The following is a 21,236-nucleotide window of genomic DNA, read 5'->3' as shown; positions in this document are numbered from 1 at the left end:
TCTAGAAAGACTCAAAATGACTCAAAAGGATTTACTGAGTCAATATAAAGTAATTCTATAACAAAACATGCATTTAATCATGATAATGTCCTTTTAAAATAACCAGAGGCCAATACGTAACAAATAAATTCCAAGTCTAGAGATAAAACACTGTCAAATATTTTGTTCTAGAAAGACTCAAAATGAGTTACTGGGTCAATATAAAGTACTTCTATAAAAACACATGCACATAATATCCATAATTTGCTTGAAAACAACCGGAGCCCAATACGTAACAAAAAAATGTATAGAGCCCAATACGTAACAAAAAAACCACTACAGAGGGAGGGAGTATGAATAAAGTAATTTTAATCAAATTTTAGTTTTGTTACGTATTGGGCGGATGAATTATTTTTGCCACTTTTTGTTCTAGGTAGAAGAGGTTGAGCCCAATACGTATCAAATTGATACGTACTGGGATTTTGTTACGTATTGGGCTCTTACATACGACCTGTCTCGTCGAGTCACTTGTATTATTTGTACAAATTGAAATCACTTATATGAGATGAAAACTACGGACTGTAGGCTAATATGAAGCCATTTGAAAATCCTTGGTTTTGTACTCGGTGAAAATGTTATACAAATCTAATTGTTCAGATAGATTGTGTTCGGTTAGAAGTAATAATATGTACAGTATGATGTTTGTTTAAAACACGTATATTTATGGGTGTGTGGATGGGGTGATGATGTATATGCGAGGGGGGTGTCTTTGTTGACCACCTATAGTGTACGAACTTAATGTATATACATTTATGGTATTCCAAGAAGTGGTAAAACTATACATTTTCTACTCTTAGTCTTATTGCATCATGGAGCTACATAGGCCTACATAATTTTACAATCTAAATTTAATCTAAATTTAGAGTTATGCTGGTTTCATACTACCCTGCCGCTTGCCGCTGAGCGGCATGGCGCACGCGCATTGCAGACAAACGGATACAATCAAGGCTTGTCATTGGCGGGGTCATTGGTTGGAACGCCCTGCCGCTTGCCGCTGCGGCAAGCGGCAGGAAAGTATGCTGGGGGCTTTACGCAAGGGCTGGGGTGTGTGTGGTGTGTGTGTGGGAGGGGGGATTGAGGGTTATATAGTGGTGGGGTGTGAAGAAACACTACACCGCAACTGTGAACAGTGAACGTCAGTATACAAAGGTATTGCGAAGAGTGGTAAAACTACGCTGTTAATACCGAACTTGCTCATCATGCATATGACTTTGAACATTATTTTGCTGATCCGTAACTGAAGTTCAGTTTGACGATTATGGTAAATGTGGATTGGAAGGTGGGTGGTGGTGTGTGTAACAAAGCTTGAATCTATAACTGTGATGTACGATATTCATGATATTGCAGGTAAACCACAGCAATGCAAATATCGGCAGTAATGGTCTTGTAATGACGTATCAAGTATAACCCAGACAGCATGTATGGCTTTATTGAAACACGGAGAATAACATTTATTTGATTTGGTATTGTACCGTAAACGTTCGCCTAATGGCGCTATGGATTTCATAGAAATGAGAGAGCGCCCTCCTTGATTTTGTAAAATCTCAACAGCATTAATACGTGCATGTTAAAGTGAGCAACCTCGACATAATGCCTCTTTTGTGATTTGACCAAACACTTAGGTCACTAGGTTAGTTAAATAGTCGCCTTTTACAGGGATGGCGCTCTCTTATTTCTATGAAATCCATAGCGCCATTAGGCGAACGTTTACGGTATTTCCTTAAAACATTATATTCACTCATATAAAGGGAATCAAACCAATAAAACTTCTTCCAGGAAAATGAGAGGAGAAATTGATATTGAATAAAGCATGCCTTATTGATTGTGTTTACCTTGGTATAAAGGGTCATCCAACACTGATTAAATCCGTTTGTACCATACAGACATCAGTTGTCGTGATGTAAGATGTGTTCTAGTTTTACAACCAATTGTATTTATACTAAATTGTTTCAAGGCTCGGCATAGTGTTATTAAAATGTGTAAGATATAAACTGGTCCCAAAAAGTAACTTACCAGGTAAGAAATTCGTCTGTCAAGTTCAAACGACAAATCGTATTATACTGAATAGCATATGAGTGGAAGCGGTGTACATTTACGCGGAGTTTGACACCTCATTTGTCGCAAACAGATCAAAACTTTTGAAGTTATGCTCATTTGAACAAGCCTACTATCAAATTTGAAAGTTGCAGGTCCGCCCCAATGAATTAACACAATAAACAGACACATGAAAGGATGTTCAGAACTTTTATTCTTTGTCAAGGTCTTTGTCTTAGGTCTTGTCAGGTCTTGAACCAACGACCACATGAACGCAATACTCTGGACACACCCAAGGTCCCCTAAATCCCTGGTCATCATATTGATTCTTTCATTCGACTTAATTTCTTCAGATGATTGAATAAGGACAATTGTCATTGAACTTTGATCATTCTTCATCCTCACAAGAAGCAATAGGAAAGTTAGTCATGCAAAGAAGAAGAGGAGAGCACTGATTACACCTGTATACTGCCAACCATCTCAAGTGGTATGAGTGCAACTTTCATTCCAGTGGATAGGTTCGGTTAAATAAGCATAACTTCAAAAATACTCATCCGTTTGCAACAAATGAGGTGTAAAAATTCGCGTCAATTAACACTGCTTCCACTCATATCCCATTTAGTGTAACACAATTTGTCGTTTGAATTTGACAGACAAATTTCTTACCTGGTAAGTTTCTTTTTTGGAGCAGTTTAGTATATTAACATGTTCGGCTGGAATACACTTAGTGTATGTGTGTATATTGGCTCCCTGAGGTAGTTATTACACCACGTAACATATTCCGCTACATCGGCCGCTATAGTTACAACAATAAAGCGAGAGTTTGAGCAAGACGGGCCAAGTCTGTTAATTTACTTTTCATCCTAAAGGCAAATTTCATTCTTGAACCGGAGATTAACTACTACGCGGATAATACAATATGTAATATGTGCTTGTATAAACGAGACCACGCAGTGATCGCTCGCTTTTATAGGTTTAAGGAGATCGAGAGGATAAAACAACAAATCACGGATCGTTTGTTAGATTATTTTACACTCAATTAGTTTGGTGACACTTTTAAATACAAATTATTGAGAGGAAATAGTATAATCTTGTTTCGAATTCCCTATCCTTATCTCTTAATTCGCATCACCGCCTTTCTTTTTTATTTCCTTCCTTTTCCAATCTTCTCATTGCCTTATTCTATAATCGGTGTGATGTGACTTTTCCATAATGACGAATTCTGACAGTACAAACAGTCCCTATATTATAAACTCGTAAAGTGCCTTGCACGATTCGCCGAGCGCCAATAGCGACCGAGGCAAAAACGCTACTGTTCGCCGTTAACAAAACGGTAACATCGCCCTCTTTAGTATTTATATAATACAAGGGACGGTTTATAATTGAATGCTATTCGGCAATATACGATGATCACATGCTCATCTATAAGGGCACAGTTCTTTGACCCATATAATTGTTGCTGATATACTCATGGAATTGACCTTTGAATGCACTAGGATAGCCTCATATCCAATGACTGAAATAGGGATTGTAGAACCCAGTCATTGGATATGAGGATATCCATGTGTTGGAGCCATGGAGCATAGCAATTTCTTGGTCAAACAAAAAAGACAACTCTAAGAAACAGTTTTGGCAAGAAAGAGATGTGTTTGTGTAATTATCAGCACATCAAGCACACATACCTCGAGGAAATAGGACATGCTCTACATGCAGGCATTTTCACGGAGTGCAAAAACACTTACGGATGCTAGTCACGAAAAACTACTATTTGGAATCGGTTGATCTGCATAAGTCATTGATCGGAATGTGTGTGTTTTTGCTCGCGATGTGAATAAGGGGAGGGCGAGTTAGTGTAGTGGTCTTCTCACTCGCTGCTCACCACTGTGGCCCGGGTTCAATTCCCCGCGGTGCCACATGTGAGTTTGGTTGCCGATCCATGCTCGTCCTCGCAGGTTTTCCCCAGGTGCTCCGGTTTTCCTCCTGCTTCTAAAATCGGACCTCTTCCCATATTCCTGTCCCGTCATATCTGGAGGCATCCCTTGAATTTAGTAGCCCCTGAGCACTATTGGGTTTAGCCTGGCTTCGGCCGAATGTTATAAATAAATAAATAAAGAAAGATGATTATATACTTGTACAGATTGTGTAGATTTTTGTTCACAATTATTTGTAATCTGTCTCTGCATGCCTTTGGGGTTGTACTTGTTTTGTATCAGTTTGTTATGACGCTGTGTTTATATACCACGTTTGCGTGGTTTGTTTGTCTACGATTGATGTTAGGTAAATTCAGATTTTTACGATATGTCTCTACGAACCCTTTGGCTTTTTTGGTACAGTTAGATCGTCTAGAAATATCAACATCAGACAAGTTTGAATACTGAATGTGTAGTTGTCTAAAAACGTCATCTCTCATATAGTACTTGTGAATAGTTTGATAACCACCTGGTATATCCAAGGCATTTGGTACACACATTCCTGCGAGCGCATTTAAGCTTTTCATAATATTTTGTAGACGTTAAGATAATATTGAAAGAGTCGGACAGGGATTACATGACCAACGGATGACCATTTCACAGACCATCAAATGCTCATCGTCTGACCTTGGTCTGACCTGAGTATTGATTTGCCGAGAGGCCGAGAATTCAAAGACTGGTCGATGGTTCACTCTCACCATGACCAAAGTTGCAGACATTTATATAATTATAATAGGTTATGCGTAAAACTGACTATGTAGAAAATATGCCAGTGAGATTTTATTAGTATTTTGCTTATAATTTAAAGGATCTTGAACACCGGTTTAGTCTTAATTGATCTACAGAAGGCATTCGACACTGTTGACCATGTCATTCTCTGCCAAAAACTTAGAGCCATGGGTGTATCTTCTGTTGACTGGTTTTCATCGTACCTAAGTGACAGGAAGCAGATTGTCAATGTAAACGATGTTGACTCTAATCCCCTTGGTGTCTCGTGCGGTGTGCCGCAAGGCAGCATTCTTGGTCCCCTTTTGTTTCTTTGCTATGTGAATGACATGGCCAGCAGTGTCGACTGCAAGCTTCTGCTCTACGCTGATGACAGCGCTCTTTTAGTGTCTGATAAAAATCCGGGGCACATTGCAGAGAGACTTGGTAAAGAGCTTGACTCATGTAGACAGTGGCTTATAGACAATAAACTTTCTTTACACCTTGGAAAGACTGAGTGCATGCTATTTGGTACAAAAAAAGACTCAGGAAAGTTAATTCATTTTCTGTTTCTTGTGGTGGTCAGAAAATAACATCCTCCAAGGTTGCAAAATATTTGGGGTGACCCTTGATGAAACACTGAATGGGGAGTCAATTGCCCAAGATATTATTAAAAAGGCTAGCGCACGGTTGAGGTTCTTGTATAGACAAGCTGGTAATTTAAACTTAACCACTCGTAAGATACTTTGCAATGCCCTTATTATGTGTTATTATGATTATACATGCTCTTCATGGTATTCCTCTCTCTCACAACATTTTAAGAACAGGCTGCAAACCATGCAAAATAAAGTTGTGCGGTTCATTTTGGATTTGGGACCTCGGCCTCGTGCACACATTGGTCAGGCAGAGCGGAACAAAATTGGTTTGTTGTCTGTTCATGATAGGGTGATTCAGTTGAAACTGAATCAAGTTTTTAAAATCTTCCATGAAAAAGAAGCTTCATTGATTAAGTTCAGGTTTCAGGCTCAGAAATTATATGAAAGACTTATCTATCACGTCAAAAAGGATGCGGCTACGTTTTTGCAGGATCACGCAAAATATTCTGTTTCGTGAACACCAATACATCTTCGTGTATTTTATGAATTCGTCAGTGAAACACAAGGGAATTTATGACGCCGGTTGAAATAATTACAATGCTTGTTCCTTTCATGTTGACTTCTTTTCTAATATTTTAAAAGAGAACCCACACCCATAGTATTTCTGACGTTCCTCGCGATAGCATACTTAGTACTGAATTACCTTTCAAGGTACTCTCACAGTACAATTACACCCTGAGCAGTACACTGTAATGTTCTTCGTATCCATGTCTTAAGTAATAACAGCACAGAGTATTCTGGGGTACGTCATGCGTCGGCCATGCACGTTAGCACATATAGTTACTGTCAATCAGATTGACTTAATTTACTAGACATAATCACATACAATTCCATGCTCGATTAGCCTTATAAGCTGTTATATAATGCGAAGGACATCAATCTGAGACTTCTCCTGAAAAGTGGATATTCCCTCAAATGTCATGTGATTTCAAGTCGTTGGGTTCCGTTGCACGTAGTCTTTAAAATCAATATGGCAACATCCACACTGTGCAGACAACATACGTTAGTAAAGTAGTTTTTCATGTCCCGGGTATTTATTTTATTTTATTTTATTTTATTAGATCTTATTTTGCCTGGGGAACAAACTCAGTGGTCCACACTGATTTCCAGTCTGGCCCAGGGGTCAAACAAAATACATCAAAAATACAAATGAAATACAAAGAATTACATACCATGGATTTAACAAATAACATCATATATGAACATGCAAACCAAGGAAGCACATCTGTGCAGGTCGGCTGCAGTGCAGCAATGTCGGCAGGCTTCTAAGACAGCCCGCAGACAGAGTCCGCACTGCAGCCGACCATCATGCAACAACCTGAATAATTTAATAATTTAATTGCACATCGCTTTGAAACGGTCTAGTGTATGAGGTAATGGTACTTTAACCTGGGTTAGCAATGAATTAAAAGAGACCACGCCTCTGGATGTAAATTTTCGCTTAGCCGACTGGCTCTTACTAAGTGGGATGACCAGAGTGCACTGTGAATTAAATATGTTTTGTATTTTAAAGACACCCACAGAAACACCCCACTTGGTTTGTGGGTAAACAGTGGAAAGTAATGTGTGTATATTGTGTTATTTACATTACAAATGTAACATATACATTATCATAAGGAAACCTAACTTGGACACGAACAAAATCAAGACACGGTCAAAAAGAAACAGTGCAGAAACACTACACCACACCTGTGTTTCAGTGAACGTTACAAGGTATTGCAAAGAGTGGTAAACACTACACTGTTATTCAACTTACTCATACTCATGTTAATGTTAATATTAAGCTGATCCGTGAACTGAATCTCGGTACTCTGACGATGCGTTTGTGTTAGATGGGATGGGTATGTGAGTAAACAAGCTTGACTCTTCGATGTATAGTATTCATACAGGATTTGCAGATATACTGCTACAATGCAAAATATCGGGAGTAATAACTAGCAATAATGTAGGTAACCTAGACAGCGATGGCCCCATTGAACTTGGAGAATAACGTTTATTTTGTATTATATTTCCTTAATATATGGGGAATAAAACCAATAAGACTTCTCCCAGGAAAATGAGAGGAGAAATTGCTATTGAATATTAAAGCATGCCTTATTGATTGTGTTTACCTTGGTATAAAGGGTCATCCAACACTGATTAAATCCGTTTGTACCATACATACATCAGTTGTCGTGATGTAAGATGTGTTCTAGTTTCCAACTAATGGTATTTAATACTAAATTGTTAAATGTGTAAGATATAGTATATTAACATGTTTGGCTGGAATACACTTAGTGTAGGTGTGTATCCGAAAAAGCTTTTCAAAATGCTGTATAGGTGAATAAGTTTGTAAAAGAGGGGAAATTAAAGTTGGAAATGACTGACAAAAGCATCTGTTACATTAGCATGATATCGCTATTAGCTGTTTAAGCCTAAAATTGGGTTGTACATGATGTTTTGTTTGAAAAACTAATAAATGATCACATCAAACAACCGTGGGTGGGTGTTTTAGCACTTAACCCCTCTGAATATTTCATAAAGGTGCACCAACACAAAGTGAAGCTGGATTTAACATGACAATAATCGCACGTTTTCTACAAAAACACTTCTGCTCCTCTTAGATATATTATTATACACAGTGACAACGCTACGGGGGACAAGGGGGCATCTGCCCACCCCCAATATTTTTCTCCCCCCCCCCCAACTTTTGAGGCAAAACCCCAAAATTACGTAAATTTCCACTTTTTGCGGCAATTTTGCGCAAAATTTGTCGAATTTGCCACCCCACTTTGCCCACAATGCCCCCCCCCCCGACAAAAATTCTGGTGACGCCACTGATTATACAGTTAACAACTCATTGAACCACCAATATTTTTTATAATTTCTTGGGAATTTCCAGGTACCTACGAGTTTGATTAAAATTGAAGCCAATAAATTTATACTGTTTAAATGGTCTTGTATATCAAACACGATCCATTGGGTTTTCCTTTATCATGTTTATCATAACAACTTTAACAACGAATGAAATATGGTTTCTTGTTAGAAATACAATCCTCATAAATCTATTGTAGCTCATCAAACTACTCAGAATTTCCGAGGTTTGTTGTTTTATTTTTGCCTGTTTGGTTTTTGTTTTTGTTTGGTTTATAATACTGTTGATAATACCATACTATTATAATATCTTTAAAACTCTCTCCACGCGGGTGTCGGCTGCAAATGACAAAATTCAATTTTTTGTTTATATTCAAAAATTTCAGAACTGTACATTTTCAGGACCGACCATATTTGGAATCAGCATGGAAAATACATAAAAATGAATATAAACAAGCCTGGCATTGGTTTAGTGGTTCTTTATTCGTGAAATTTTTAGAAAATGTCTCAAAACTTGGACCTTTTATGTTGAAGACTATATGAGTAGTACGGTATACGTAGAGCATAATTGCCAAATATAGACACGTTTTCAAATAGTACACTATAATGCATTGTAAGAAGCCATTTATGTCTCCTGCATACGATCCGATCAAGCTTGTTGTTTGAAATCACTGTGATTTATGATTTGAATCAAGCAAAAAAGGTCAGCAGCATTATCGATGACGTGATTCAAAATGAAATGTGGTTATATACGTCATCCGTGGTATTTTCGCCAAATAACCGCTTGTTTTTGTCCATGAACAAGTTAGATTTGTTACAATAATTAGGTGTATGTTGCATAATTTAAATATCACAATCTCTACGCACAGACCATGTGGGATGCTTCTGTGATGTGGGTGTCGTATTAAAACACAATTCGTAATGCATTGTGCACGGAGTACCCGGAAAATGAAAAACTACGTTCTACTCTGCACAGTTTGGATGTTGCCATGTTGATTTTAAAGATAACATGCAACGGAACCCAACGACTTGAAATCACATGACATTCGAGGGAATATCCACTTTTCAGGAGTAGTCTCAGATTGATGTCCTTCGCATTTAATCGGGCATATGAACTGCATGTATTTATGTCTAGTAAAATAGGTCAATCATATAAGAGCAATATGGTTTCAGTCCATTGTAATGCTATGCTAACGTGTCATGGCCGACGCTACGTACCCCAAAATACTCTGTGCTGTTATTACTTAAGACATAGATACGAAGAACATATAACACAGTGTACTATTCAAGGTGTAAATGCACTGTAATAGTACCTTGAACATATATATACAAGAAAGGTATATATACTTCAGCAGTAATACTATTAAAATAGGCTATCGTGACGAACGTCAGATATACTATATGCCGTGAAACAAGTGGTCGGTATCAACCCTAAAATAATCTCTTGTGCGATATATAAGTTCAGTGAAATTCACTCCGACCTTTAGGTGTTGCATTACTGAAGTAAAGAAGTTTGTACGGAGAAGGACTATGCTTTGTCTATAAAAGAGTTAATACCCAAATGACGCAACTATATGTGACGTACAGACGCCTGCCGTCGCTTTATTTTTCTTCTCGCTTATTAGTTTTTAGTTTGCCATCGCGACGTTTTAATGTTATACATGGGTTGCTTTTTAAGCCAACATACATAAGGCAAGATGGGGGAATTTTGTATCGCGGCATCTCTAAATATCCCATTGAATTTACTGTCAAATGCAACTTACTTACTTCAACTTAACCCGATATTTTGAGACGTTACATTCGAATAGTAACAACTGACAGGGTTTGCTACAACAAAACTAGGAAGGTAACCACAAATTATACTATATTTAACATGTTTAAACGTTGAAGTTGTGGAAATCAGGTATGTGTTCTCTTTTAAAATGTTGGAAAAGAAGTCAACATGAAAGGAACAAGCATTGTAATTATTTCAACCGGCGTCATAAATTCCCTTGTGTTTCACTGACGAATTCATAAAATAAACAAAGATGTATTGGTGTTCACGAAACAGAATATCTTGCGTGATCTTGCAAAAACGTAGCCGCATCCTTTTGACGTGATAGATAAGTCTTTCATATAATTTCTGAGCCTGAAACCTGAACTTAATCAATGAAGTTTCTTCAAGATCCTTTAAATTATAAGCAGAATACTAAAAACAATCTAACTGGCATACTATCTATTATACATATTCCATCAGTTTTAAGCACAACCTATAATATTATATAAATAACAGACTGCAACAGTTGTCATAAGAGTGCAGACATCGACCAGTCTTTGAAGTCTCAGCCTCTCAGCAAATTAGCATCAATACTCAGGTCAGACCAAGGTCAGACGATGAGCATTTGATGGTCTGTGAAATGGTCATCCGTTGGTCATGTAATCCCTGTCCGACTCTTTCAATATTATCTTAACGTCTACAAAATATTATGAAAAGCTTAAATGTGCTCGCAGGAATGTGTGTACCAAATGCCTTGGATATGCCAGGTGGTTAGCCCGGGGGGGGGCACTCAAATTTTTTTTGGTAGGGGTGTGCCACCGCCAGTTTTGAACTTGAGGTCTAAGGAACTGATCGGACAGCCAAAAAGGAGGGTCTAGGGAACTGATCGGCCGGTCAAAAAGGGGGGTCTTGGGAACTGATTGACCTACCAAAAGGGGGGTCTTGGGAACTGATCGACCGCCAAAATCCGAAAAATCTCGGAAACTAAACCCGCAGGCCAAACCAGGGTTCAATTTTGTTGCGTTTTTGCCACAGATTTTTGAAGGAATCGATTTCACTTTGAATTGTGCATTTAAAATAGGTCTGGTTTGGCCTATTACGATGAAAACCTCAACAAAGCAAAACAGCATTCAAATCAAAAATTACTAGACCCTCCTACAATCTATGCTATTAGCCTACTGACAATTATAGCAGCAGCCCACCATAAAAACAAACCCACAAGAATTTTTTTTCAGTGCCGAAAAGAAAAACATTTGGACAACATTGAACTGCCATGCGTAACATGAGATGATTGAGTGAAGTGTGCAGAATTTGACACCCATTTCACTCCCGATTTCACTAGACCAGTAGATCGTAAATTACCTTTTAATTCATTGTTTATGGAGAGCTGCAAGGATGTGTACATAATTATTTAAGGTACTTTTCCTCATATTTGGCAATTTTATTCCCAAAAGAGATCTCAAAATCATTTATTTCTAGCTAAATGTTCACCAGCTGGAGGCATCGCGGCCGGCGCAGTTGTCCAATGTTTACAAACAGTCAACTAGTGTTGCCACTATAAAAGGAGCCCAAAATCCCACCCAAAGTTCACTTTACAATGTGTTTCAATGGGGAAGAAATTAATGGAAAATTTCCTTTGAAGTTTTTGGGCTCGCAAAAGTAGCTTTTGGGTCTGCTTTTGGGCTTGAAATAGTAGGACAGAAAACACGCCTCTCAAGATGCCGATGAGAGCGGAAATCGATGATCTGAGGGTCTATGGAACGGCTAGAAAAAATTTTGGGCTTCAGAGCGGGCAAACAATGAATTCAGAGGGTCTAAGGAACGGCCAGCGGCTCTGAAAAAGGGGGTCGTCGCCGCGGCACATACCCGTATAGCTGGGAAATGTGAGTGTTCCCCCGGGGTGGTTAGCCGGTTTATCAAACATTCTATAGAATAAAACTATTCACAAGTACTATATGAGAGATCACGTTTTTAGACAACTACACATTTAGTATTCAAACTTGTCTGATGTTGATATTTCTAGACAATCAAACTGTACCAAAAAAGCCAAAGGGTTCGTAGAGACATATCGTAAAAATCTGAATTTACCTAACATCAATCGTAGACAAACAAACCACGCAAACGTGGTATATAACACAGCGTCATAACAAACTGATACAAAACAAGTACAACCCCAAAGGCATGCAGAGACAGATTACAAATAATTGTGACCAAAAATCCACACAATTTGAACAAGTATACAATCATCTTTCTTATTCACATCGCGAGCAAAAACACACACCTTCCGATCAATGACTTATGCAGATCAACCGATTCCAAATAGTAGTTTTTCGTGACTAGCATCCGTAAGTGTTTTTGCTCCGTGAAAATGCCTGCATGTGGAGCATGTCCTATTTCCTCAAGGTATGTGTGCTTGATGTACTGATAATTACACGAACACATCTCTTTCGTGCCAAAACTGTTTCTTAGAGTTGTCTTTTTGTTTGACCAAGAAATTGCTATGCTCCATGGCTCCAACACATGGATAGCCTCATCTCCAATGAATAGGTTCTACACTCCCTATTTCAGAATCATAAGTTTATATACCCATTGCACTCAAAGGTCAATTCTATGAGTGCATCAGCATATATAGGTTAAAGAACTGTGCCCTTAAAGATTAGCATGTGATCATCGCATATGCCGAATAGCATTCAATTATAAACCATCCTTTTGTATTATATAAATACGTGGTTTTTTTGGTTTGGTTTTTTTTGGGTTTTGTTTTTTGTTTGGTTTTTGTTTTTGTTTTTTTTTTGCCGCGAACAGTCGTGTTTTTGCTTAGAATCGCTATTGGCGCTTGGCGAATCTCGTGTAAGGCACTTCACGAGTTTATATAGGGACTGTTAATAGTAAACTGTCAGTATTCGGCATTTTGGAAAAGTTACATCACACCGATTATAGATTAAGGCAATGAGAAGATTGGATGAGGGTGGAAATGAAGAGAAAGGCAGTGATGCGAATTAAGAGATAAGGATAAGAAATTTGAAATAAGATACGAATTCGAATTCAATTTGAAATAAGCGGAATCACTCGATATCTCGATAACTTGTAGTCACCAAACTAATTGAGTGTAAAATAATGTAACAAACGATCCGTGATTTGTTGTTTTATCCTCACGATCTCCCTTAACCTATAAAAGCGAGCGACCACTGCGTGGTCTCGTTTATACAAGCACATATTACATATTGTATTATCCGCGTAGTAGTTAATCTCCGGTTCAAGAATGAAATTTGCCTTTAGGATGAAAAGTAAATTAACAGACTTGGCCCGTCTTGCTCAAACTCTCGCTTTATTGTTGTAACTATAGCGGCCGATGTAGCGGAATATGTTACGTGGTGTAATAACCACCTCAGGGAGCCAATATACACACATACACTAAGTGTATTCCAGCAGAACATGTTAATATACTATATCTTACACATTTTAATAACACTTTGCTGAGCCCTGAAACAATTTAGTATTAAATACAATTGGTTGGAAACTAGAACACATCTTACATCACGACAACTGATGTCTGTATGGTACAAACGGATTTAATCAGTGTTGGATGACCCTTTATACCAAGGTAAACACAATCAATAAGGCATGCTTTATTCAATATCAATTTCTCCTCTCATTTTCCTGGAAGAAGTCTTATTGGGTTGATTCCCTATTCTGAGTGAATATATTTTAAGGAAATACAATACAAAATACATGTAATTCTCCATGTTTCAATGGGGACGGGGCGTAGGTTACCTGATTCATTATTGCTAGATTATTACTGCCGATATTTTGCATTGTAGCAGTATTATCTGCAATGTCTGTATGAATACCATACATCGTAGATTCAGGATTGTTTACTCACACACCCATCCCATCTAACACAAACGCATCGTCAGAGTACCGAGGCTCAGTTCACGGATCAGCATAATATTAACATTAACATTCGTATGAGCAAGAGTATAAAGTTGAATAACAGTGTAGTTTTTAATTTTACTACTCTTCGCAATACCTTTCTAACGTTCACTGAAACACAGGTGTGGTGTAGTGTTTCTGCACTGCTTTTTTTGTCCGTGTCTTTAAATACAAAGCGTATTTAATCCACAGTGCATGGAGTACCCGGGACATGAAAAACTACTTTACTAACGTATGTTGTCTGCACAGTGTGGATGTTGCCATATTGATTTTAAAGACTACATGCAACGGAACCCAACGACTTGAAATCAAATGACATTTGAGGGAATAGCCACTTTTCAGGAGTAGTCTCAGATTGATGTCCTTCGCATTATATAAGAGCTTATAAGGCTAATCGAGCATGGAATTGTATGTGATTATGTCTAGTAAATTAGGTCAATCTGATTGACAGTAACTATGTGCTATCGTGTCATGGCCGACGCATGACGTACCCCAGAATACTCTGTGCTGTTATTACTTAACGGGTTATGCCATTTTAAATCGACTTTCGAAAAGTTTTTTGATACATTCATTGATTTCTCAAAAAGTAAAAATCGCAGTTTAACAAATAACGGTTCAAATGAAAGCCATTATTGGGGGCTAATTGTTGTATCACTATGATAGGCCTGACACCAATATAAACACTTGTTTCGGTGACCCAAGTTCATGGTCATTTCTGCTCACGCACTTTTTTACAGATGGCCTGGAATTTCATATTTCGGTTTCAGCGATTGCCCGAAAAAGGTGGTATGTTTTTGAAAAGCGTTTCCGCTTGGAATGTAGATAGTTATTGTTGCTATTACTCTTCGCGATTTTAATTTATACCCTCTTTAGCCGACAATTTTCAATGCATTTTACACAATAGATACGTCGCTTGCATAAATACCGCTATTTTCAACAGTATCGTTTTTGTTAACCAACATAACATCAAAAAGAGTTCTCAAGACTTTGATGAGACCATAGATACCAAATCGGACTACATGTGATGAACAGATTTTACACTAGAATCAAAAGAACCAGCGTAGGCCCTCTCAAAATGTACTTTTTTAAAATATCGCGTTGTGATAAAATGACTGCCTTTTCCTTGTTTTTTATAACAAGGAAAAGCTTTACTTACCTCAAACTTCAAACGTAGTGCTGTCTCAGTGTCCGTTACTGGTTAGTATTATTCCGATTAAGCGATTTTCATGATTTAGGCCTACTTAGCCTACATTTGAGCAACTATTTGCCTACACCGTGTACGAATATATTCCAAATATGGCGCTGCATTCAGTATCACACTAAACGACAAGGTTATACTAAGATGTGTAAGACTTTCTGACACTATATTCACGGTTGTTCTAATGGCTATTCAAACTTATGACAAATTTGGCTGCTTTGCGTTGTTCAATACCATTTCACCTAGTCTTGGTACCAGCCGGTTTGTGCTCCTCCGTCACTAACGGTGACGGAGGAGCACAAACCGGCTGGTACCGCGACTACATTTCCCAGACGCCGACAAAATATCACTGCGTGTCCCGTCATTAGTTTTTCACCATTAAGTCTATAAAATGTATACAAAGTTAGGTTTCAATAGCAGGAAACTTTTTTGGCTGAGGACACCATGTTCGTAAGGCATAAATATGTTGTTTTTTGCCCCCGAAAGGTATTAGTGATCGCGGCGCCATTATCGTGATTATTGGGGATTCCTTTTTTGTGATGAAGGCACCAGCCGAAATGTCCGTATTCCAGAATGTAATGAACTTAACTCTGTACTCCCCGGGGATGATGTAGTTTGCGACACTCATACCCCCTGGAATAGTGCATGATGGGAAAGAGGGAAAAAAGGTCTATTGAAGCAGGCCTCAGTTTAGCGAACTTTGTCTAGTTTAATGCGATGCGAGTGCAAGCGCCGCTCAGACTGTGAAGGTTTCTGGATACCGAATATGGGTTTAGATTAGGCCTATATCATGTCCTCTAGGCCATATAATTTATTTTTGGAAAGGAAAGTCTAATCTCGGAGCCTATTCAATTGAGAAGGGACTGGATTTTGTCATAATAATATACTTAATGCCTCGCGATTTTTTTGATATCCAGCCATAGTATTTTAATTGATTAAACTGAACATAAAGCTATATCTTTACTAGCTTCATGCACTAATTTGCAGACCCGCCCGGCCTTCTACATGTAGTGAGTACCACATTAGATTGTGTTTACAAGAAATAATAAGCGCTGCCTCCTCGAAATTTCTTATGCCATCAGCTTTGATGATTAAATATTATCTACAACTCGGCACCTGTGTTCAAGGCCTTTCTTTTATCTATTGACCTCAAAAGAAAGGATTAGAATGATCAGAATGCCGTCCCTGACCCCTTTCCACACATTAATAATGAGTCGGTAAGGAACGTGCTACCGTTATACTTCAATGAGTACGTATGGCTACTACGCATTTCAATGGCCTTATTGTGATCTGGCGGGAGTTTTAAAAGCACGGTCCCTGACTGCGTGGGCATATTTCCGGACAAGGAACAATAGAGACCAATTGCCTGGCAATGACGTCACATGTAATCCCAGTCTATAGTGTGATTAGAACATTATAGGCTGGTGGTCACTTATAGTACGATCAGTACGAAAAGTCCAATGCGATTATTAATGTATTTTCTAAAATTAAAAGAACCACTTTTTAGCGGGAATTTTTGTAAGTTACACAGCTGAAGTTGTGAAAGGGTTGAAAGACTACAATATTACGGCTTAAACAAGAATTTCTTTGTTTGGTCGTTATTCCTATAGACTCATGGATACGAAGAACATTACAGTGTACTGCTCAGGGTGTAAATGCACTGTGAGAGTACCTTGAAAGGTTATTCAGTACTAAGTATGCTATCGCGAGGAACGTCAGAAATACTATGGGTGTGGGTTCTCTTTTAAAATGTTAGAAAAGAAGTCAACATGAAAGGAACAAGCATTGTAATTATTTCAACCGGCGTCATAAATTCCCTTGTGTTTCACTGACGAATTCATAAAATAAACAAAGGTGTATTGGTGTTCACGAAAAAGAACATTTTGCATGATCCTGCAAAAACGTAGCCGCATCCTTTTTGACGTGATAGACAAGTCTTTCATATAATATCTGTGCCTGAAACCTGAACTTAATCAATGAAGCTTCTTCAAGATCCTTTAAATTATAAGCAAAACACTAATAAAATCTCACTGGCATATTTTCTACATAGTCAGTTTTACGCATAACCTATTATAATTATATAAATGTCTGCAACTTTGGTCATGGTGAGAGTGAACCATCGACCAGTCTTTGAATTCTCAGCCTCTCGGCAAATCAATACTCAGGTCAGACTAAGGTCAGACGATGAGCATTTGATGGTCTGTGAAATGGTCATCCGTTGGTCATGTAATCTCGGTCCAACTCTTTCAATATTATCTTAAGGGATCTGGAATGAGCGTTTTGAGCGTTTCGACAGTATTTTTTGTGGAACATGAGAGCACATCAGACATATCGAATTGCATTCTGAATACCTTTCAATGACTTAAGTGTTTTTGCACTCCATGAAAATGCCTGCATGTAGAGCATGTCCTATTTCCTCAAGGTATGTGTGCTTGATGTACTGATAATTACACGAACACGTCTCTTTCGTGCCAAAAACTGTTTCTTAGAGTTGTCTTTTGTTTGACCAAGAAATTGCTAAGGCTCCAACACATGAATAGCCTCATATCCAATGACTGGGTTCTACAATCCCTATTTCAGTCATTGAATATGAGGCTATCCTAGTGCATTCAAAGGTCAATTCTATGAGTGTATCAGCATAAATTATATGGGTCAAAGAACTGTGCCCTTATAGATGAGCATGTGATCATCGCATATTGCCGAATAGCATTCAAGTATAAACCGTCCTTTGTATTATATAAATACTAAAGAGGGCGACTTTACCGCTTTTTTGGCGGCGAACATTCGCGTTTTTGCCTGGGTCGCTATTAGCGCATGGCGAATCTCGTGTAAGGCACTTTACGAGTTTATATAGGGACTGTTAATAGTAAACTGTCAGTATTCGGCATTATGGAAAAGTTACATCACACCGATTATAGATTAAGGCAATGAGAAGATTGGATGAGGGTGGAAATAAAGAGAAAGGCAGTGATGCGAATTAAGAGATAACGATAAGAAATTTGAAATAAGATACGAATTCGAATTTAAATTGAAATAAGCGGAATCACTCGATTAGTATTTATCTTAATAACTTGTAGTCACCAAACTAATGGAGTGTAAAATAATCTAACAAACGATCCGTGATTTGTTGTTTTATCCTCACGATCTCCCTAACCCTATAAAAGCGAGCGATCACTGCGTGGTCTCGTTTATACAAGCACATATTACATATTGTATTATCCGCGTAGTAGTTAATCTCCGGTTCAAGAATGAAATTTGCCTTTAGGATGAAAAGTAAATTAACAGACTTGGCCCGTCTTGCTCAAACTCTCGCTTTATTGTCGTAACTATAGCGGCCGATGTAGCGGAATATGTTACGTGGTGTAATAACTACCTCAGGGAGCCAATATAAAATGTATCTATTTCTGGCAAAATTGGTGGCGCTATTTGTTTACTGGAAATTACTATACAAATGATTCCTTTTATTTTTTGATGAAATATGTTTATAAAATTTCTTTGTTGCTTGTTTCACCTATTCCATCTGCTCACCTACCCCTTGCAAATTAAGAAATATGATTTAGGATAAATACTACACTCACACTATCAAATCAAATACCACAAGGAGAAGAAATTGAGAGATATGTTTTTGTCCACTGTGAGAGAGGTGTGGCAGATTTTGCGGAGAACTCATTCCAATTCTGGATCTTGCAGGATGCAGGAGGGTTGGTGACCATATTCATTAAAGTTGGCATTTTCAGGTCCATTGTTTACTGTTTCGCTTATAATATGTCGACAAATTACATTGTTAATGACATAGCTTCTGTTTTTCTTTTCTCTTTTTTTTCATCCAGGTAAACTCATGACTACCGTTGCGGAGCTAACAGCAGAATTACGTGAAGAATTCCTCACATGTTCACTATGTTTCACCCGCTTCGTAAAACCTAAACTATTACCTTGTCAACATACCTTCTGTGCTCGCTGCGTCTACAAATGGTTTATGGCACGACCAGTGCGAGGAAAGCACATACAGTGTCCCATCTGCAGAGACGTATGCCAGATCCCCGCTGCAGGTGTGCAACATCTACCAGACAATTTGATGGTGGTAGGACTTATGGACTTCCTCAATTCTAGAATAGATCTAGATGACTCTGTGACGTCACTCCCTGGTGGTTTGATACAGCAGTTCGGTACTAAAGGTAACAGAGAAGGAAGTCTATATAAACCCAAGAATATCGCTATTCATCCTACAACACGTGAACTCTATATTGCAGACTCTAAGAATAGGGTGCAAGTGTTCGACTCCGACGGCAAATTTGTGCGAAAATTTCAATTGAAAAATTGGAGTAAGAAGCTCGCACCTGGTGGTGTCGTTGTGACGAAGCATCTATCTCCTGATGGACAAGAGAGACTGTTGATATCTGATATGAGAACCAAACAGATACTTGTTTGTGATCTTCTAGGACAAGTTGTTCATAAAGTTGGTAAACACGACGTTGCTATGCCAGGCCCACTTGCTGTTACTAGTGATGGTCATATACATGTCATCGATGTGTATGCGCGAGTTGTACGGATCTATGACGAAAAAGGTGCTCCATTGCGCATGATCGGAAGATATGGTACTTCCGGTGGAGCTTTTCGATATCCGCGTCATATTGCAGTGACAAGTAATGACGACATTGTAGTTACAGATAGTACCAATCATACAGTACAGGTATTTGACCAAAGCGGGAAATTAAAAAGAGCTTTCGGCGTGCGTGGGAAAGCAGACGGACAATTTCGATCACCGACTGGTTTAGGAGTTGATGATGAAGGTAATATTCTGGTGGCTGATCTTGGTAATCATAGTCTACAATTGTTTGATTCTACTGGGAAGTTTTTACGTCGGGTTGATGATTACATAGACGATTTGCGTCACCCTGAAGGAATGTGTATGATGCCACAAAATAAAGTGGCTGTAGTTGATACTCGAAATCATTGCATTAAAGTGTTCTCCTACTAAATATAAAGTCACCTTGCTTCCTGTGTATGGATCACTTTGTATCCGTAAATAATACAAACTAGTTATTCTGATATTGTAGAGGTAGAGAGGCAGCCAATGTGCATAGTAACTACATTGAGCAGAGCTGTTAACATTATATAGAAGCAAGATTCAAGATGGCCACTTTGCAGTCATGACACTTCTGTGTGCTTCTGTGGAAATGCTATATTTTACCATTGTGCGTGAGATGTATTCCAGGGCCTCCTTACTCGTTCTACGGTTCATCATAGAACCATTATAGACTATACATGCTATATTATACTCGATTGAAAGGCGGATCAAAATGAGTTTTGTTCAAAGTACTTAGGCTATTCATGGTCAAACGAAATACGCTATTTTTGTCTTATTGAAACTTTAATGATTATTTTATGTGTATGAATTTACCAAATTACCCGCCAAATTACCACTGATTCTAAAGGCTATATTACATGTATTGTATCAACAACTTTGACTTTACCCATTTGAATTTCAAATCCCTTCATGATACATGTTATACGGGTACATATTTGATGAATATGTCAAATGACAGATTTGGATGTTAAATTGCCACATAATTATCGTCGCTGATTATCGAGATTCTTGATTGTAGAGATTTGGTCGTCTTAGATTTATGACGCACCTGATTCTGTAAGGGTGTGCGATACGTATGATAGCATGCTTGTTTGTGCCTCGGTGAAAGATATCACAGATCCTGGAAATAACTGGAGCAATATAATTTATTTCATACAATTATTTTGGCAGAGGGAACAAGCAATATACAGGCAATATGGGGTAGGCCTACACAAGTTGATTTTCACAAAGAATAAAAGTGGCGTAGATTTCTTTTTAACAGGGGGTGGACAAATTTTCTTGGCGGCAGAATAAATTCAAGGTAGACCTATACACATACGCGACTAAATCTTGCCATTTTGCTAGTGGTGAAATATGGTGCGTGCAACGGTGGAACAAATTTGCGCGAAGAGCGCAAACATTCGTACTTTTTAGGCTAAAGTGGCCAAATTTGGCCAGAAACCCACATGCATGCGTCAACATTGGGGATGATGATTGTATGGATAGGAAAATATTGGGAGTGTGG

The 21,236-nt window shown here is 38.3% G+C and overlaps 2 protein-coding genes across 2 annotated transcripts in view; one reads left to right on the top strand and one right to left on the bottom strand.

The window, feature by feature from the left end:
* Positions 1 to 20,624, top strand: part of LOC140160838 (E3 ubiquitin-protein ligase NHLRC1-like) — a 66,310-nt gene extending 45,686 nt beyond the window's left edge. Inside the window, exon 2 of the mRNA XM_072184155.1 lies at positions 18,975 to 20,624. Coding sequence (XP_072040256.1) covers positions 18,975 to 20,122 — 1,148 coding nt within the window. The 3' untranslated portion in view covers positions 20,123 to 20,624. The remainder of the gene's footprint in view (positions 1 to 18,974) is intronic.
* LOC140160839 (nocturnin-like) overlaps positions 1 to 21,236 on the bottom strand; it is a 135,727-nt gene that overhangs the window by 10,400 nt on the left and 104,091 nt on the right. The window lies entirely within an intron of this gene.

This window comes from Amphiura filiformis, chromosome 9, assembly GCF_039555335.1.
Source record: "Amphiura filiformis chromosome 9, Afil_fr2py, whole genome shotgun sequence".
NCBI classification, from domain to species: Eukaryota; Metazoa; Echinodermata; class Ophiuroidea; order Amphilepidida; family Amphiuridae; genus Amphiura; species Amphiura filiformis.
Note: the sequence above shows the minus strand (reverse complement) of the source record. Positions and strands in the feature narration are given on the sequence as shown.